Source organism: Canis lupus, chromosome X (genome assembly GCF_011100685.1).
Source record: "Canis lupus familiaris isolate Mischka breed German Shepherd chromosome X, alternate assembly UU_Cfam_GSD_1.0, whole genome shotgun sequence".
In the NCBI taxonomy this organism is placed as follows: domain Eukaryota; kingdom Metazoa; phylum Chordata; class Mammalia; order Carnivora; family Canidae; genus Canis; species Canis lupus.
This window is the reverse complement of record NC_049260.1, coordinates 41,028,312-41,048,369: the sequence shown is the minus strand read 5'-3', so window position 1 is coordinate 41,048,369 and position 20,058 is coordinate 41,028,312. Positions and strand designations below refer to the sequence as shown.

The following is a 20,058-nucleotide window of genomic DNA, read 5'->3' as shown; positions in this document are numbered from 1 at the left end:
GGGAGCCCAACTGGGGGATCGATGCCAGAACTCAGAGTTATGGCCCAAACCAAACACAGTTGCTTAACTGAGCCACCCAGGCCCCGACGTGTTGTCATTTCAAGAGATTTTTGGTTACATCAGGCAAGTAATTTTAAATGGGTTCCCTTTAGGCCTTTGTCCAGGACTGATTATGCATAGGTAATGAGGTCTTCCTGTACTTAAAGAGCATTCTGAACTAGCTCTTTTTTTTTTTTTTTTTTTTTTTTTTTTTTTTTTTACATATTGAATTAAAATTTATTTCAAAAGGCAAAGTTTTATATATCTTTTGAAAAAATGAGAAGTCAAAAGTCTTAGAATTAAGTAATGAGTCTTCAACGTTATAAAGCCATATATAACAGTAATTAAAGTAGTGGTAATGTTTTACCCTGATAAAAATGTCACAGAATTCAAATCACAACTTGGATCCTCAATGATTCAAGTGTCTTATCTTACACAATAAGAGTCTGGTCAGCTTTAAGATAAAATTCTTCCAGATATGCTGCCTTCAAGTCCTCTAATCTTGCGATCCATCAGCTCACACAGTGGGATAGCTGGCTGCTGTGGCAATTCCACAGTGGTTGTTCTGGTCTTTGGCCATTTTTACATAGCCATTCCAGCCCCATTCTGGACCCCAACTGTTCTTGACAATCCAAAATTTATTATTTGAATCTGTTCCTTCAAAGCCATAGCCAACCACCAGAACACCATGATCTAGATCTTTGCTGCTGCAGTCTGGATCAAAATAAATGCCTGATTTGTAGAATTGGAAAGACTGATGGCCTGCATCAATAGCAACAGAGATGGGCCCTAGAGTTGCCACTGCTTTCATTAGGGCCTTCTCCCGTTGAGGGAGGTCCACAAAGCCAGTGTCATTGGCAGCAGAACACTCAGGCTTGTAATTGCAGGTCTCTGTGTCCCTTCCAAGATACGGATAAGATTCCTCTGAGTCCAGGCCTCCATTGTCCTTAACATACCGGAAGGCGTTATCCATCAGGCCACCATTGCAGCCCTCGTTACCTTGAGCCCTAGAGCAGTCCACCAGGTTTTGCTCACTCAGTGACACAAGTTTGCCCGTTTTCCGGAACATCTGTCCTTCAAGGGCACCAGTTGCACTAAAAGCCCAACAAGAACCACACTGACCCTGATTCTTCACAGGAGTTACATAGCCTTTCTCTCTCCAGTCCACTGATTTGGGGATCTCAGCAAAGAGAGGTTCTTGGAACATTTTCCCTTTCTTGTGCTTCTGGTTTTGAAAGCCATTCATCACCTGCCTGAATTCTTCATTGGTCATGTCACCAAAGGCATTCATTGCCATTGTGAAGCCATGTTTCCCTTGGCTGTATTCCCGATTATGCAGTTCAATCATTTTCATATTCTTCTCCCACACTGCTCTCCTCCATCCTTCTTCATTCATGCCATATAATCTCCTGTGCGTTGCCTTCCACTGGTACCACTGTGCATTTAAGCTTTGATCAAATTTGGGAGCTGCTGAGGCTATTCCCAAGCAAAGGGCAGTCAAGAAGAGTGAAGGATTCATGTTTCAAAAACCTGCGGCGCCCACAGCTGCGCAGGCGAACCCCACCGATCGCCAAGGCCCAGGAGTCTCTGAACTAGCTCTTTATACTTGTTTCCTCATTTGCAAAATGTGGTTAAGAGGGACAACTGGGTGGCTCAGCAGTTGACCGTCTGCCTTCTGCTCAGGGCTTGATCCCGGAGTCCAGGATTGAGTCCTGAATCCAGCTCCCGGCAAGGAGCCTGCTTCTCCCTCTGCCTAGGTCTCTGCCTCGCTCTCTGTGTCTCTCATGAATAAATAAATGGAATCTTAAAATACAAACAAAAAAACAAAAATCAGGTAATAGTGTTCAAATCATAATGGTCTTTGTGAGGATTAAATGACCACTTTTTTGAGTTCCTGGATCTGGTCGTACCGGGAATTAGTGTCTATTGAGTTGGGTTCCTCACAGCAACTACCTCCATTCTTGCCGGGGGTCAATGGCGTGACTGGGATGGGAGGTTTGCCAGTGGTAATGCTGGGCCGAGTGACCCTCAGTGTGGGACTCACTAGAGGGATGTGGAGGCCCCTCCTGTGCCAACAGTCCTTTAACCAACCACCACTGTGCAAGATTCCCTTCCTCAGTGTGAAGGGCTGGGGGCTTGTCTACACTGCTCCACTCCCCAGTGGCTCTCACAGGAGCCGTTTTTCAGAGGAGGTGGCTGGTGCCTACAGAATGGGTCAGGTGGGAGGTATGTTTAAACGGTGTCTTATACCCATACACACTATGCTTTTCCCATTCTGTGGTAGGTGTTCCATTTCCCTCTTCCCTGGGATGGGGCTGGAAGGACTGTGCCTGGTCGGTGAGCAGGAAGGCTAAGTACAGGGACAACACAGAAAGCACATTTGTCCATCAGGCTGGCTGGCTTGGGTCAGGTGTACCACCTCTGCAGTTCTCCTGAGAGTACACTACTGGGAGTCTGTGAGGTGGTATGATTACTCTGTGTCCAGAAACCACACATTTGCCCACATGGATGCCTGTCTGTTCCAGGGCACCTTTTTCAGATCAGCTGTAGGGCAGGCCATGTCCACAGAAAGATTTATGACTTGGGTCCAGAGAGGTCAAATGCCCCCTCCAAGGAACCAACACTGGTGTAACTAACAAGGCAGGATCTCCTGACAGAACCTGAGCAATTACTTGATCTCTGTACCTCAGTTTCCCCAACTGAAACTGGAGAGAACTCCCACATGAGACAGTTGTGAGGATTATGAGTCAGTGTGTAAGATGCTCTGGAAAACCCTGGGTACGCAGTTGGTGCTGAGAAGCATGTCTGCCGTGCAGATGGTGCTAAAGAATTCCCAAAATGGTGCTCAACGAGCACTCGGAGAAGCACTCATCACACACCTGGCATTCAATGAGCACACATAAGCACACAGGCATCCAACTGGCGCTTAGTAACCAAGTGGGGGAAAAAAACCACACTGCCAAGGAACACACTGGCACTTTATATATACACAGCAGAAGGTACAGGGTCTCGATAAGAAAATACACTCTGTGTTCAGGTGCACCCCACCACCACCCCCTCAGAACACCCCAGGTTGAGGACAGAGGGAAGGGGACAACCATAAATAGAGAAGAGAAGGGAAGATTAATGCTCTAAGGGGCAAACACAGGCGGGGAACACACTGCCGGGAGGAGACACAACCTCCTCTTCCCCGGGAGAGAGCAATATAAGCGGCACAGGAGAACAGTAGCCACAATCAGGCCTGCAATGCCTGGCACGGGGCACCTAACGCGGGTAGGAGGGCGAGGGTGGGGGTGGATGGATGTGGGAAGGAAGAGAGCAGAGATGGCTTCCTTCCCTGTGGCAGGGACAGAGCCCCTTAGTTTACATCCATGAACTCAGAGTTGGGTGGGGAACCGCAGGCAGGAGATGCCGGGGGGTCAGATGAACTGGGCTGGGGTTGCAGGCGACGCGCCACATCCTGGCGTTGGTAGAAGAGGACATAGGCTGCCTTGGACTGCAAGAAAAGGACAGGAGTCAGCGTGGGCTGGCTGCGGGCCAGAGGTCAGGAGAGGGGGAGAAGGAAGGGTGGAGATCACACCTCGATCTGATTCTCAGTTACAGGTGAGACACTGTTGTCATCGAAGTAATGCCACTGGCCGCTGTCTTTGTTGCAAGCAAATGTTGTGTCTGCAAGAGAGGGGTGCTGTCCACACCTACTCTCCTACCCCAGAGAGGGTCCCCCCGGTCCCTCCCCACTCCACCCACCATGATGACCTTGCCACCGGCTCACTTATCTTAGTCACACACGGGACATCCTGCCCCCCGACCCCGGGGAAGCCCTGCCACAGCCCGGCACATACAGTGTCCGTCACGCAGGCCCCCGTAATGATTGGAAACTGCGATGAGATCATATTTGTACAGCTCTGGAGCGGACTCATTCTGCGGCTTGATGACAAACTCAGAGAAGTCCAGGTCCCTGTGGGAGAGGACAGTTACTCCCAGTGCGCCCCTTCCGTACTCCCTGCCTCCCCCCACCCCAACCATCCTTCTCCAGCCCTAGCCCAGACCGGATAGGAAACTCCACAAGGGTGTCCAGCTTCTCGCGGGAGAACTTGGTATAGGAGAAGCGCTTCAGGTGGATGATGAGTGTCTCGGGCAGCATCCACAGGTCCAGCTTCTTGGTGGCCAGCTGGTGCTGCTTGCAGGTGGGGCAGAACCTACAAACCAGAGCCCAAGTCAGCACACACACTGGCTGGGCATCTACCGCATTCTCTGTGGGTCCCATGGGCCCCGAGCAGTCCACAGAGATGCTGCTCTTCCTTCCCACCTGCCCCTTCCTCTCATCTGCTCTCCTGACACATTCAAATCCTGTCATTCATCAGGTACTACATTGCTTTTATACTAGTGTGTGTTTTGCTTGGTTTCTGCTCCACAAGCCATTCTTTTTTTTTTTAAGATTTTATTTATTCATGAGACAGAGACAGAGAGAGAGAGAGAGAGAGAGGGAGGCAGAGACACAGGCAGAGGGAGAAGCAGGCTCCACACAGGGAGCCCTATGTGGGACTTGATCCCAGGACTCCAGGATCATGCCCTGGGCCGAAGGCAGGCACTAAACCACCAAGCCACTCAGGGATCCCCTGTTCATCTTATTTTAGAGCATGCCTCTGTCCCTCCACTTCTCCGTTTTCTCCATTCGCTCACTTGCTGGGGACTTACCAGCTGACCACCTATGGCTGACTCCTTTGGCCACTATTTTGTATTTCTGTTCCCCTCCTGTTCCACGGAGATGCTGCTCTAACTTTTGAGACTAGTTTTACCTTCTCGGTTGCCCTTTATATTTTGTTTATTCTGCAAAGATCTACTGAGCATGTCCCGCACCTCTCCCTCTACCCACCATTATGATCAGTGAGAAGAGACACATGGTAAAAACTTAAATTAGAAGTCTTCACCCTCAAGGGTTTACTCTTCCGCAAAAAAAAAAACCCAAAAAAACAAAAAACAAAGAAAGATACAAAAGGGGATCTAGGACATGACACCAAATGGTATTACAGAGCTTGGAACAAAGTAATGCTTGGCTAGATGGAAAGGGCACAGGGAGGGATAGGTCAGGCTTCTAACAGGGTAGTAAGAGAAGAGCTCTGATAAGCTGATATGAGCCAAAGGAGTCCAGTCCTGCACACAGCTGGAGAACTGGAAGAAGAAATAGACAAGTGCTCTCAGGTGGGACACTAAGCCTGGGTGTTAGTGGCCAGAGTGGCAGGAAGGGTCCGAATGTGGGGCAAAGGAGGGAAATGTGCAGGTAAGAGGGATCTGGGCAGGCCATCCTACCCAACTACACCCACCACAGACCCCCATACTGGTCCCTCACCAGGGATTTTCCTTCTCCAGAGTCTCGACAGTGGTGAAGAGCTCAATGCACTCCTGCAGCCGCACAGGAGCCTTCTTCAGCACGTACCCAACACAGTCATGTTTCACGTAGCCCTAGGCCAGAAGCAGTAGATGGCCGGGAGTGAGGACAGTAGATGAAAGGGAGTGGAGGCAGAAGACACATGCCCCGTGGTGAAGGGCATGGACTCTGAAGCTAGGAATCCAAGACCCTGGGAGCTCCGTGGTCATGGCTTGGAGGGGATGGGAGTGGCGGGTATGAAGGGTTTCGGGGATGGAAACAACTGGGATCTCATTTACCTCGGCCTCCACCTCGTCATAGTAACGCTTCTTCATCTCTGGCTCCCAATCGATGGCAATGTACGGCTGGGCTGGGGGCGAGGGAGGTGGTCATGGGCCCTGCTGCCAAGGAAACCCCCCTCCCGCCTCCCAACCCTGGCTCACAGCTGAAGGAGACACCATGGGTATCCTCGTTGAAGGTTGAGCGGTCGCTGGTCCCATTGGAGTTCACTGTCTGCAGGGTGAACAGGTGCTTGCGCCGTGCCCTCTGGGGCCAGTGAGATGGTCCAGGGGAGTTATCCACGGGGGCACGGCTTCCGCCTGCGACTCCAGAGCTGGGCCCCGCCTGCTCCGGCCCAGAATCCTGGGAGCTGGCCCCAGCCACGTGTCCTGGTTTGGGGATGTTGTCCTTATCCTCTATGTCTGCTAGGATTAGGGGAGGGTGGCAGGCACAGGTCTGTGTGAGCCCCAGGCGGCTGAGATAGCAGTACGCATCCAGGTGGACCTACCCCAGACCCCCACCCCCATGACCCTCCCTCGGGCCCTGGCATGGCTTGTATAGACCCTCATCCTTGTCGATCCTTTCTCCTTCCTCTTCCTTACCTTTCTCATCCCCGTCATCTTCGTCATCCGAGCTGGGTCTGGTCACATAGCGCCTGCCAAGAGAACACAGGAGCCTCTTGAGGAGGGATGCAAGGGCAGAGAGGCCAGGGCCCAGGATTCTACTTTGCTTATGATGGGAAACCACTGGCACACCCCCACATGAGCAGCTGAGATGACATAGAAACGCATGAAGAGGTGGCTTGACAAGGTAGGATCTCGTGAGCCATGACTAAGGAGTATGGACCTTAAGTACGATAAGCCACTTTAAACAAACACACGATCTGCTGTAAACTTTGATCAGGGAAGGCCTCTGAGCAACAGACTCGTTAGGGAGAGATTAAGCCAGAGAAACATGGGGAGAGATTAAGCCAGAGAACGCACCGCTCAGGATTTTAGGTACAATGGAAATCTCTTAGTAAAAATCCAAATAGCCATGCCCCTTAAGGAGAGAGCGATCATGTATAAGACAAAGTTGTGTATACTTTGTCCCTTTTGTTGACCCCTGTTATCCCCAACACCCAGGAGAGAGGGAGGTAAACCCAGAGGTTTAGACAAAGAAAAAAACCCTACAAGCTCCCCTCTGGCCACGTTAAGCAAACCCTACAAGCTCCCCTCTGGCCACGTTAAGCTTAGCTGTCTTTTGGAAGTGGATGGGGGTTGGCAACAAGCAACTCGACACCCAGGTCTGAGTTCAAACCCCATCCTTCCTTTGTCCTCAGAAGGCAGACTCACGAGAGGCGGTACAGCAGGATGTGATAGAGGGCATCCCAGGAGAGCCGGTCACGGGGCACCGACACCAGGAGAGGGTGCCCAAAGAGCATCAGGCCATAGTAGGAGTTGTTGTAGTCCCGGGCTGGGGTGCGCTCCCGCAGGTAGATAGGAAGCACAACGTCTTCCCTGGAGTTTTCACCAATAGCAGACCTGCCCGACACCTCATATCTGTGGCGGGGGGGGGGGGGGACACATCAGGTCACACCTGATCAGGACACTCAAGAGGGACTTGTGGACGCTGCCCCAGTTGCCCCACCCACTCACCCCACACAGTCCAGCCTAGAACTGTGTTTTAAAGGGTCTGAAGAGCCACCCAGCGTTATGTGCTTTACAAACTGGTAGACGGTACAACACCTGGTTTCTGTGATGTTTTACAAAGCATTCTGGTGTTAGGAAAACACTGAGAAGATTAACACCAATTTTTAGTGACAAAGGGATCTAAAACCATTTTGTTTTTGGAAAACACTCCTTGGTTTAAAAAAATCTCGGGGATGCCTGGGTGGCTCAGCAGTTGAGCATCTGCCTTCAGCTCAGGGTGTGATCCTGGTCTAAGGATGGAGTTCTGCATCAGACTCTGTGCACGGAGCCTGCTTCTCCCTCTGCCTATCTCTCTGCCTCTGTGTCTCTTATGAATAAATAAATAAATAAATAAAATCTTAAAAAAATATATCTTCTCCACTCAAGATGCACTTTCTATTTTATTCTTTTTAGCTTTTTATTTTTAAGATTTATTTGAGTGAGAGAGTGAGAATGAGAGAAAGCACGCATGTGTGCACAAGTGCAAGTGGGAGGGAGGGGCAGAGGGAGAGAATCTCAATCAGATTCCCTACTGAGCGGGAAGCCGAATGCAGGGCGCCATCTCATGACCCTGAGATCATGACTGAGCTGGAATCATAAGTCGGACGTTTAACTGAGCCATCCAGGCGCCCCTGCACTTCATATTTTAGTTACCCAAAGATTTCTTTTTTTTAAATAAAAATTTTATTTATTTATTCATGAGAGACACAGAGAGAAAGAGACAGACAATAGGCAGAGGGAAAAGCAGGCTCCATGCAGGGAACCCAACGTGGGACTCTAGGATCATGCCCTGAGCCAAAGGCAGACGCTTAAATGCTGAGCCACCCAGGCATCCCACTACCCAAAGATTTCAAATTTTTTAAAAAATATTTTATTTATTTATTCATGAGAGAGAAAGAGAGAGAGAGGAACAGACACAGGCAGAGGGAGAAGCAAGCTCCATGCAGGGAGCCCGACGTGGGACTCGATCCCGGGTCTCCATGATAACACCCTGGGCTGAAGGCGGCGCTAAACCGCTGAGCCACCTGGGCTGTCCAAAGGTTTCAAATTTATTCTGAATGCTCTTATGTTCAAAAAATATCTTAGTGTTCCCTATTTCACAAATCACTTTTGATTTTTGAGGACTGCAACAGGAGTTAAGGAATGAAGATCGAGCTTCTGATACACACAGGAGGTACTTAGTGACTGAATAAAATAAAGAAACATGAGCCTCCACCATTTAAGAAGAAAGAGAACACCAGAGAACACCCTATAAAACGATGTCTTGCCCACCCCACTGACAGCCCCAAGCCTCCTGCCCTACTAAGGCACATGGCTAAAGCCCTGAACAAGGCAGGTGCCATGGGAGTCAGGCCAAAGGGGACAGGGAAGTTGGTTACGAGGAGATTCCTGAGTAGCCCCTAAATTCCCTGGTCCCCTCACTCACATGAAAATATCATCGCGGTCCAAGATGCTGCTCAGAGACTCCTCCAGCTGGTAGATCTTATAGAAGCGGTGGCTAAAGACGTCAGCCACCATCATCTGGGAATGGAATGCAGAGAGGAGGCTGGTCAGTCTGCAAGGTCTCCCCAGGCCCTCTGCCTCCCTGCCCCTAAATCCCACCCTCTCTGTGCCTGCAGAGCCTCACCCTTTCTGGTGACATGCCAGTGTGTTTGGCCAGAGCCACACACAGATCCGAGATCTTGCCCTTCTTGGGGACCACGAGCCGGTGCTGAGGGAGGAACAGTATCCACAAAAGAGCAGAAGGGTATGTGATGAGTTAGTGTGGGCAACATTAAAGTATGGCAGAGTAATCAAACTGACTATACTTCTTATTCTATTCCCGTATCACCATCACTTCATACCTGCTCCGGCTTGCGGCGAGGATCCATGGAGACAAAGAAGACCTCCATGACCCTCTTGTGGCTGACAGGCAGTGGGACACTGAGGTAGCAGAAAGGGTCGAAGGTCACAGATACGTTGCCGCAATCAGGGCACACCAGCGTGGACTTGAAGAGACCATGGAAAGTGTCCACAATCACAGAATCATTCCGCCGTTTGTGGTTCTGCCAGGCCTCCTGAGCGACCTCCTATTGACAGTGTGGGTGTCAAGGTTTGCCCAGGGCAGGGGAAACCATAGTTTGGGGTGGATATGCATGGGGTTGAAGTCAAGGTTAGGCCATGGCAAAGTCCAGAGACAGAATTACAGCTAGGGGTATCTGAAACTATCAGACTGGGTTTTATTTGGGCAGGAGACTGAGGGTCAACTCTGGGCTGGAGCCCAGTCTGGGACTAGGGTTGGAGATGATGTCAGGCGGGGTGTGGGATACCCTGGGGAGGCCAGAAAATCCCGGGTGGTTTTAATGGAGCTCTCTAGATGGGATCTCTGAGGAGTGCCTACCTGATCTGGCCGTCCAGCAGCATCACACAACTCCACATATTCCTTCTTCTTGACACGATTGAGGTCCTCATGTAGCCCATCCAGGAGGAACGACAGCAGCTCCTGTGAGTCATGCTGCTGGTAGCCCAGAAACTGGGATGCAAAGTGGCCAACCTTGGTCTGAGAAGATGGGTAGGGTGGTCAGAGTGAGAGAGCGCCAGTTGGGGCGGGGTGGAGGTGGAGGGTGGAGGGTGGAGGAGGGGCAGGGGCAGCCCAGGGCTGAGTCACACCTTGAACACATGGGGCACAATGGACCGGTGGTGGCCGGACCAGGCCTGCTTCACCAGGTCTGCGTAGGCCTCTGCGATCTCACCCTTCATGCCCAGTGGGTTGCAGAAGTTGAGCTCTTCCAGGTAGTGGTTTTTGAGGAAGTACTCGGTGAGCTGTGGCACATTGCTGAGGCACTGCAGGAGGCAGGGCCCAGGAAAATGAGGCAGAGAGGGCGATGAATAAGGTAGAGACCGAAATAAGGAAGCAAAGAGGAAGGGGGGTGGGCAGGGAGGCGGGGGAGAGAAGGAAGAATGTGGTGACAAAGGAGAGAAGAAACCAGGAAAGCAGGGGCAAGCAGAGGGAAAGGTACTGGTGATTCTGGGAGGACTATGGCTAAGTCAAGTCTGACCTGTGGGGCCCCAGCTTCCAACCTGAACCCTTGCCCTGCAATCCCTTGCCCCCCTCAATCCTCATCACTCAGAGCCCACCCCTGTGGCTGTGCCAGACACAGCTCTACTCGCCCAACCTGCAGGGCTGAGTTCATGAAGCACGTGTTGCCCAGGTTGGTGAGACCGCAGATGCCTGGCTGGCCCTGGAAATCCTCCTCCTCCTCCAATGCAGTGTTCCTAGGGTGGAAGGGAACTCTCATCAGCTGAAGGCCAATTACATGCAGGTGTGATGGGCTCATGAGCACTGTCATCCTGCCTACTGGGGGACCCCACTCTGGGATGGATACTGCATGTGCTTACACGGCCTGTGGCTGGGCACTGGGCCAAGTGCCATCCTTGTTTCGGGTCTCCATAATGACCACCTGAGTTGAGGAAGAGAAAGAAAAGCAGGAAGGCACTCAGGGAGGGCCTATGGGAACCTTACCCTCATTTCCACCAACCTGAGCACTGCCGGGGAGCAGGAGAGCCCTCCCCACCCTCACCTGCCCTGTCTTGAGGGCAGCGTCAAGCACTGTGACACGTGTGTTGCACAACCTCTCGAAAGAGCCCTCTGCGTTCTTGATCCACAGCCGTGTCTCTTCCTGAGGGCTCACCAGGAAGTGCTCTCGGGCGGTGCGCAAAACGAGGTCTGTGGAAGGTGGCAGAGCACATTCAAGGTCTTCCTGGGACCCTGAATGATCGACCCATCTCAGCATCAGACCCTGATGCATCCTCACATACCTTGCACACTTGAGTCAATACCTGTGTCCTTGAGCAAAATGACTGATGCATGCTCAGGACTTAGGACCCCCAGGAAATATTCTCTGCCACACCATCTAAGCCACCAGGCTGCAACTCACATACCCTCAGGACCATAAGGCACCCCCTCCAACCAGGGCCTCTGCCCAACTTAACCAATACCTTCTTGGTCCTCCAAAGTCTGACCAATGCCTTCTCAGTTGGTCATAGCCAAAACCCAGGCATTCCTAGATCATTGAGCTATGGGAACGCCAATTCACTCTGTGACCCTCAGACTCACCAACAGAATCTGTATGGCTGAATTGAGCAGTGTGAGGTGTGTCCATATCACTGTGCCGGACAAGCAGCAGTTCTACTGGGTACACTTCCACCTTCTGGACGCTGGGCAGCTCCACAACCTGGAAGGTGGGAGGTACATACACAGGTGTACCCACATGGCACATATACACAGGCACAAGCACGACAACCTCTGAGATCAGAGGAGCACGCATATAGACAAACACACACTTGAGAAACACTGAGATACTTGAGGGGAAAGGAGTGCAGACAAGGTGTATCTATACAGCATAATGGAGACCCGTGAACACACAGGTCTAGACCCACCCTGGGCCTACAGGGCCTTTCTCCTACTCCATTCCTCAAGAATCTAACCCGAGCACCCTCCCTCATTTGCTCTACCTTGCGTTCAATGGGTGGCTGGCCATGCTCTAGACCATACCAGTCGACCAGGTAATGCCAAGCAGCTGCTGGGAGCAGCACATAGTCCTCACCTTCCACTAGACCCTTCTTGAGGCGCCAGTTTACCTGGTCTGTCGGGGGCAGAGGAAGAATCAGGGTAAGAAAGTGGTAAGTCACTCTGGCCATCTCATCAATGACCTAGCTCAGTGAAGAGGCTTATGATCATTTGTTGTAGGGACAGAGGGGACAAGAACTCTGGGGCTGGGCTAGGTAGGGAGAGGCCAGGTACCTTCAAAGAGGTCAGCATTATTGATGCAGCCAGGGAATGTGCCGGAGTCCTGGTCTCCTCCCTGCACGTACACTTCCCACCGTTTGTACCAGTGCTGTTCCACGAGGAACCTGGACCAGACAGGTAACAAGGGTATCACATGGTTACCTGGAGTTAGTGGCACCACTTCCCATGGTTATTAGACTAAAAGAATCAACATGCTGCAAGTCAAGATGTCAAGTTTCACGTACACCTAAAACTAATACTGTGGCATATGTCAATTATAACTCAATAAAAAAGGGAAATCTCTCCCAGAATTCAACAAGAAAAAAAAGTTTCACCATCATATGAAAATAATTGAAAGCAAAATATATTCAGTGCAACTCAGGTTTGGATAGATTACCAAATTTCTTAGGATACTAAGAGACTGGATTAAGAACAAAAAATGGCAAAACTCCAAACAAAACAAAACAAACCACCAACTCACACCCATGGTGCCAGGAAATATGAGGTTTTATTATAGAACAAAGAATTAGGCTGAAAATTGCCTGTTATTTACACCTAATGTTATAAAGCTTTAGCCATTCATTAAGTGTGCAGTCTTTGTAAAGAATATATAAATGGAGAATAAGAAATTAATTTTTTTAGAAATTTAGAAATTTAAATTTTGGAAACCTGCTCAGAAACTGAGAGGAATTTATTTTTATTTATTTTTATTTTTTTTATTTTTATTTATTTATGATAGTCACAGAGAGAGAGAGAGAGAGGCAGAGACACAGGCAGAGGGAAAAGCAGGCTCCATGCACTGGGAGCCCAATGTGGGATTCGATCCCGGGTCTCCAGGATCCCACCCTGGGCCAAAGGCAGGCGCCAAACAGCTGCGCCACCCAGGGATCCCACTGAGAGGAATTTAAAATGCTAAAAGAATCGTAAGGTTTTCCTTCAAAGACTGCATCTCACCATGTTTCATGATTTTTGTGTTGAAAAGTTTATTTTGGGGGATCCCTGGGTATGCACTATACCTAGGATAAACATTTAGGACTGCTAAAGCCTGGCTCTATAAAATGTCATGAGCAATTCTTAAGTCTGGAAAAGACTTGACAGAGTAAAAATGCTAAATAAATTTTAGCAAGTTACTGTTTCAATCCCAGGGTTTGGAACTCAAAGCTCAAATTTGCCCCTCTCTCTCTCACACAGACACACAAACCCGGTCCCACACTTAGAAATCTGCTCTGCTACGGGATTTTTGATACATAAGAGGCTGTCCCAAATAGTTAACCACCTCAAATAAACACTTTTTAAAATACTACTCTCACACTGTAGTGATTAGTGTGCTAGCAATTTAACCCTTAAATGGGATTCTTTAAAATGACAACTTTCCTGTATTCATAAAAGGCTGAGGGAGATGGGGGAGACGGAGGGCTAGAAAACCTTGCAATAGTCATGAGTAACCTGGACAGGCATGCATGCACACATTTTGGTGGGGTTTTGTTGTTTTTACTGCACTGAGCCCCACAGACCCCGCACATGACTCATGCCAGGAACACACATCCTCCTTATCCCAGTGGCACATGCCCCAATCTCCCATCACTCTTCTGGAATACCCCATCACTGACCCTACCCCTCCACCACTCATCCCTCACCCTCGTGGCTTTCACTGCCTCCACTGACAGTCTATGAGGTTAATTTCTTCAGTAAAGCTCCATTATGGTTACCGGGACTTTCAACGCAAAGGGCATCATTGCTCAACATTTTTTTTTTTTAAGCCAGATTTTTAAGGAAAACCAACATTAAAATCACTCTGTAGCATACACCTGAAACTAATATAACACTGTACATCAACTATACTGCAATTAAAAAAAAATCATTCTGCAGCCCTTAGCAAAACCCCCATACCTGGCTACAACCTGAATTTCTAGAGTCTTCACAGGAGACTCAAGTTTTATACCAATTTTCACAGGACTACCAGATTTCTTCACTTCAAGAACACTTTAAAAATGCCTCTGAAATTGGGATGTCTCATCATCTGTCAGACCAGATGGCAGTCATGACATAGTTGTCATTGTCTGAGAGGGAAGCACCCACACTGTTAGATTTATCTCTAGGTATTTGATTTGAGCAGATGCGATCATAAATGGTATATCTTTCAAATTTAAATTTTCCTACTTCTTCCTGCTAGTATATAGAAATACAACAGATCTTGCTAAAGCCACTTATGTGTATTTCCTCAAATTTGCTGAAATGCTTATGAAATATGTGCTTATGGAAAAAATTGCTAGCAATGTTTTTTGTCCTCTAGTTTCTCTCATGTGTGAAGAAAATTGGTTATGATAACAATATACATCAATTAATTTACTAGATACAACGATCAGAAATAGAAATCTAGACATAGGGATCTCTGGGTGGCTCAGCGGTTTAGCGTCTGCCTTTGGCCCAGGGCGCGATCCTGGAGTCCCGGGATTGAGTCCCACGTTGGGCTCCCGGCATGGAGCCTGCTTCTCTCTCCTCCTGTGTCTCTGCCTCTCTCTCTCTCTATGTCTATCATAAATAAATAAATAAATCTTAAAAAAAGAAATATAGACCTAAATGAAGAGATAGGATTTCTGACTTATCCAAAGCTTTGTTAGCTTAGCTTATTCAGACGGTAAATCTAATAGCATGTTGCTCTAAGCTTACCATTTATGTATCCGTATAAGCCTAAATAGATGTACAGAGGCATATAAATGAATTATTTACTATAAAATATTACATGAATAATGTACCAAAGGAGGGAGGGATCCCCTTTTTTTCCTAACGACTATTGTTGATTTGTCTTTACCAAATTCAGAATAATAATACTGTTAAAATGTTCTTTTATGGGGATCCTTGGGTGGCTCAGCGGTTTAGCGCCTGCCTTTGGCCCAGAGCGCGATCCTGGAGTCCCAGGATCGAGTCCTGTGTCGGGCTCCCGGCATGGAGCCTGCTTCTCCCTCTGCCTGTGTCTCTGCCTCTCCCTCTATGTCTATCATGAATAAGTAAATAAAATCTTTTAAAAAATGTTCTTTTATGGCTAAACTATGTTTGAGAGATAACACAAAGATTTGCTCCTTTGACCTATAAAAGGAATGGCAATAGGCATAATTAAGTTTAATTAAAATTCTCCAAATTTCAATGAACTTAAAACTTTTATAAAAGCTCTTTTATTTTCCAAACTTAGTATTTTCTTTCAATTTTATTAAGTTTTTAATTTTAATTCTAGTATAGTTAACTCAGTTTCATGTGCACAATATAGTGATTCAATAATTCTATATACGTTACTCAGTGTTCATAATGTACTCTTTAACAAACAATGTTTTTTAAAAATGACAAATCAAAAAGCAAATTTATCTTCCTAGCTTAATTATATTAATTATAATTAGATACACAAATATCTTTCAATAATTGCCTATTTTTCAAGCTAAAAAGCATACTCCTGTTCAAGCAACAAAGACTGGTACATTTACTGTCTACCAAAAGATTTCCCACTCCAGGACTCTAAACTCATAAATTCTCTCCCCCCAGTTCATGAAAAGTCTGAACAAGCACTAGGGGGACCAACTCAATGACAAGGGAATTGCCAGTCTTTGTTTATTTCAGTCTTTCATTATATCCAGAAATCAAGGGATAGCCACCTTGTTTAAGAGCTACGCAGCAATCACCAAAGAAGTGAAAACTGTTGATTTAGTTCTAGCATCTTCGTTACACTTAAAATGGTCCTCCATGTTGTACAGACTTCTCCACTGACAGAAAAGGCTCAACATTTCTAAGGCTAGTCCTTCACCTCTAATGGAACACTGTCACTTTCCCTTCACACATCACTATCCACTCTGCAACACTGAACCCAGCCACACTCCTTCTTTTACCTGAACAAAGAATCTCTTGCCTGCTGCTTACCTGTTAGAAAACTACCCACACCCTGCACAAACCATCTAGAGACTCCCTTTCCTCTCCCTGATTTAATTATGTTTGTAGATGGTTCATCCTCAAAAACTGGAATTTGCCAAGGAAGCTATACTATCATAGATACTAATTTACTCTTAAAATATAAGCTTCTCCTAGAGATTTAAATCAGTTCAGATTTAATTATGTTTGTAGATGGTTCATCCTCAAAAACTGGAATTTGCCAAGGAAGCTATACTATCACAGATATTAATTTACTCTTAAAATATAAGCTTCTCCTAGAGATTTAAATCAGTTCAAATTACTTCCCCTTGCCCAGATCTGCCAGCTGACGAAAAGAAGGTGTAAAATATTAATATTGGTATTAGATATGATTTGAGGATTATTAGTCTGTGACTTTGTAAACACAAATTTCCTGACCACTGCAGCAAACCTCTATCAAATGAACAACAAATTAAAGAACCTTGAGATGCTTTGCTCTCACCTAAGTAGATAAGCATTTAAAAAATGGAGCTATGGAAAAATGCTTCATGGTATCAGCTACAATAGCAGAGATAAACTGGCTTTAATACTGAACCAACATTGGTGGGGTAATTTTTTTTATTGACAGAACATAATTCTATTTGTTTATTTATTTTATTGGAGTTCAATCTGCCAACATATAGCATAACACCCAGTGCTCATCCCGCCAAGTGTCCCCCTCAGTGCCCATCACCCAGTCACCCCAACCCCCCGCCCACTTCCCCTTCCACTACCCCTTGTTCATTTCCCAGAGTTAGGTGTCTCTCATGTTTTGTCATCCTCACTGATATTTTCACTCATTTGACAGAACATAATTTTAAAAATTCACATAAAATTAGCCATTTTCAAGTGAACAGTTTGGTGGCATTTAGTACATTCACAATGTTGTGCAACCGTGACTTCTATCTAGTTCCAACACATTTTCAACACCCAAAAAAGGAAATCCATACCGGTGGGGTAACTAAAGGGTACTGTCACAAGGAGGCTGTAAAGGCATGATGCATCAGGAACCAAAGCCCCCAACCCTGTTTGAACACATCCAAATAAACTATAAAAGATGATCCAGTTATTGTTTATTTTCAACAGGGTGGAATGAGGCTTTTCCTTGCCCGAGAGCTACAGCACAACAGTTAAAAAAGAAAAAAAAAGATTTCGTATTCTCTATTTGGGGAATTTCAATTTGTCTCTGAACTCTCCAGTAACAGGGAGAGTAACACATTGTGATTAGAGAACTCTAAAATAAGCAAAACTCACTCAGAACAGCCCTCAGGTGAGAGCATGCCTGCGGTGTCTGAGGAACAGGAGTCCAATATGGCTGGATGGAGAGAGTTGGGGGGGTGGGCAGTGGTAATCAGAGCAGGGGGACCAGACTTGCTAGTCGTTGTAAGAATTTTAGCATTTACACTGCACGATGGGACGCTGTTAAAACGTTTTGAGGAATGAATGGCTATAATATGTTTTTAAAAGAATTACCGCATACGGAAAGAGAAAAATACTACCTTTATAGTGGAGAAACAGGGCAGATACCATCTTCACCAAATGTTCAAGGTTAACGTCACCAATGACGTAATGTGGATACCGTATACCACCTGATATGATGCAAAGGGCACACGGTACGCCTCTAGGCATAGGATTTCACATATATCCTCCATGAAATGAAAGCTTAGACCACAAATACTATTTTTTTTTCCACAAATACTATTTAGGGATGCATACAAAAGCGGAAAAATGTTAACAAATTGAAAACTTCAGAATAATAGTGGCGCAGGGAGAGGGATTTCCATCAGGGAGGAGATTTCTTAAGCTAACGGTCTGAAATCTTAACCTGAATGGTGAATTCACAAATTTTTATTATTCTTTTATTTACTTTGAAATAGACTCAGAAAAAAATTGCAAAGATAATATAAAGAATTCCCGTATACCCTTCATCCACATTTCCCAAATTTAACATTTTAGCCATTTGCCTCATCGTTTCTTTAAATACATCTTTACATACGCTATTTTTTCCCGACCATTTGCGAGTAAGCGGCTTACACAATGGTTCTTTATCCGAAAAATTTCAGCATGTATTCCCTTAAAAAAATTCTCTTTCATAACCACAATTATCCAAAGCAAGAAATTATCACTACTAATATCTAATCTACAAGCCTCAGTCAAATTTCATCAATTTTCCCATTAACATCTTTTACAATAAAAAAAGAGAAATCAATCTTATGAGAAAAATCCTGATTTTTAAATAATTTATTTTTCTGCTCCGGGATCCAATGCAGGATCACACATTGCATTTAGTTATGATTCTTTAAATCCCATTAATTCCTTCAATCTGGAACAGTTCTTCATCCTTTGTCTTTCACGACCTTGAAATTTTTGAAAAGCACAGGCCGTTTATTTTTACAGAATGTCCATCAATCTGGGCTACGTAAACGTTTTATGCAATCTTTTTAGGTCTTACGTATATCACAATTTAAAAAATGAGATGCAACTTGGCGAGAAATAAAATAAACCCAGAAACAGTGTATTTCAAGTACTGGTTAGCCAAGAAATCAGTAAAACAAGCCAATTTATCAAGACACGCACTGACATTTTTTAAAATAACTATTTCTCCTGATTACAAAAACGAAGCAGTACTAAAACACAAAACAAATGTAATAGCGAAGGCCCCTCCCGTGCCAATCACCTGCACTTTCTCCCGTCCTGGGAAGAAGGCCTCGGCCAGAGGCAAAAACCTCGCCGCGTCACAAACTTTGCTCATTCGCAGGCGCCATTTTCTGCTTCACAGGCACTACCTCCCCTCTGCAGTCTTTCCTTGGCCTCAGGACACGCCCCTCAGCGTCCGTCACAAGCCTCGTTCCCAGGCGCCAGCTCCCTCCACCACGCAGGCTCCGACTCCTTCCCTCCGCCCACAGCCCCACGGCTCGGATTCCGCTCTTCTGCCTGACGTCATCCCCGCCTAGCTCTCAGGCGCGGAGAAACCGCAGGCCGCCCCGCCGCCAGATGCTACTCAACGCCACGCAGACCACGCCCCTCGGCCTCGGGCACCGCCCCTTCCCAGGTTGCGAGTTCCATCACGCACTCCCGGCCCCACCCCCTCGCCTCTCCAAAACAAACCTCCAGTTCTCAGGCCTGGGGCACCACCATACAGGCCCCGCCTTTTTCCCCAGACAAGGTGATCCACTCACAGGCACTTCCCCGCCCCTCCCGTCCTCAGTCTCACAGGCCACTCCCCCACCCCCACAGCAATTCTTCGGACCTCAGCCTCCACGTTCCCCCAGCCGAGGATCCGTTCGCAGCCCTGTCTCACCAGCTTTCGCCCGCACGCAGTGGACGCTCTCGCCCACTCTCGCTGTTCTCGATTTGGCGCCACTGGCTCTCCAGGCCCGGCACCGCTTCGCGCTGCGGCTCTCGGTCTTCAGCCGCAGCCGCCACATTCGCTGCGACCGCCGCCATCACCGTTCGCCCTCCTCTCACAGCCACCGCAGCTGGAGATAGGAAGAGGCCCCTCAACGGCCACTTCCGGATTCTGGTCCCGGAAACGGAAACAGAGCCCCCCAAACAGCCAGGGGGCTACTGCCATCTTGGAAAGGGACCCCACGCTCGCACGCGTGGACCGGCTAGGCGGGCGTGGGACTGTGGGCGGTGATCCCTGCGGCCAATGGGCGGGGCAAAACCTCCAGTTAGGGACTAAGGAAGACAAAGGTGCCTTGTAGGATTTTAAAGCCATGTTGAGTCAGGGCAAAAGGTGGTGTGGAAAGGTGGAGGCTGAGGTCCCGTTATGGACGAGGACATTTTGGGGAGTGCTCAGGGACACGAAGGTTCCGCGCTTTCTCGGTCCCATGCTTTGCTGGGAACCACGGCCCCTACCCTGAGAGTTTTTGTTAGCCTGACCAGAATGCCCTATTCACTGCGCTGCTCTTGTCCATCAGAACCTAATACAAAAAAGGTCACCACCCAAGCCTACGGGCTGCTTCCCTGCCTGAACTAGATTTATTTTCCTGACAAAC

The 20,058-nt window shown here is 47.6% G+C and overlaps 1 protein-coding gene and 1 pseudogene across 1 annotated transcript; both read right to left on the bottom strand.

The window, feature by feature from the left end:
- LOC403708 (cathepsin L2 pseudogene) lies at positions 260–1,626 on the bottom strand (annotated as a pseudogene).
- On the bottom strand, positions 3,000–19,051 carry USP11 (ubiquitin specific peptidase 11). The gene is made up of 21 exons (NM_001197040.1): positions 18,735–19,051; positions 12,140–12,249; positions 11,851–11,981; positions 11,453–11,570; positions 10,917–11,062; positions 10,735–10,796; positions 10,512–10,611; positions 10,006–10,179; positions 9,737–9,895; positions 9,201–9,425; positions 8,984–9,067; positions 8,783–8,877; positions 7,021–7,227; positions 6,250–6,341; positions 5,866–6,111; positions 5,707–5,777; positions 5,390–5,502; positions 4,089–4,238; positions 3,882–3,997; positions 3,620–3,708; positions 3,000–3,535 (listed from the first exon to the last, which is right to left on the bottom strand). Exons 4-21 carry the CDS (start codon positions 11,496–11,498, stop codon positions 3,398–3,400), a joined length of 2,313 nt encoding a protein of 770 aa, NP_001183969.1. The 5' UTR covers positions 11,499–11,570; positions 11,851–11,981; positions 12,140–12,249; positions 18,735–19,051; the 3' UTR covers positions 3,000–3,397.
- Positions 19,052–20,058: the final 1,007 nt, after the last annotated feature.

Bases quoted from the DNA above. Each gene is read 5' to 3' on its own strand.
- USP11 (NM_001197040.1), bottom strand. From the start codon at position 11,498: ATGGACACACCTCACACTGCTCAATTCAGCCATACAGATTCTGTTG. The intron at 9,426-9,736 runs GTAGGCACTCCT...CACTGTCAATAG, and splicing joins CTGCTGGACGGCCAGATCAG to GAGGTCGCTCAGGAGGCCTG. The intron at 3,998-4,088 runs GTCTGGGCTAGG...CCTCTCCCACAG, and splicing joins CTTGTGGAGTTTCCTATCCG to GGACCTGGACTTCTCTGAGT.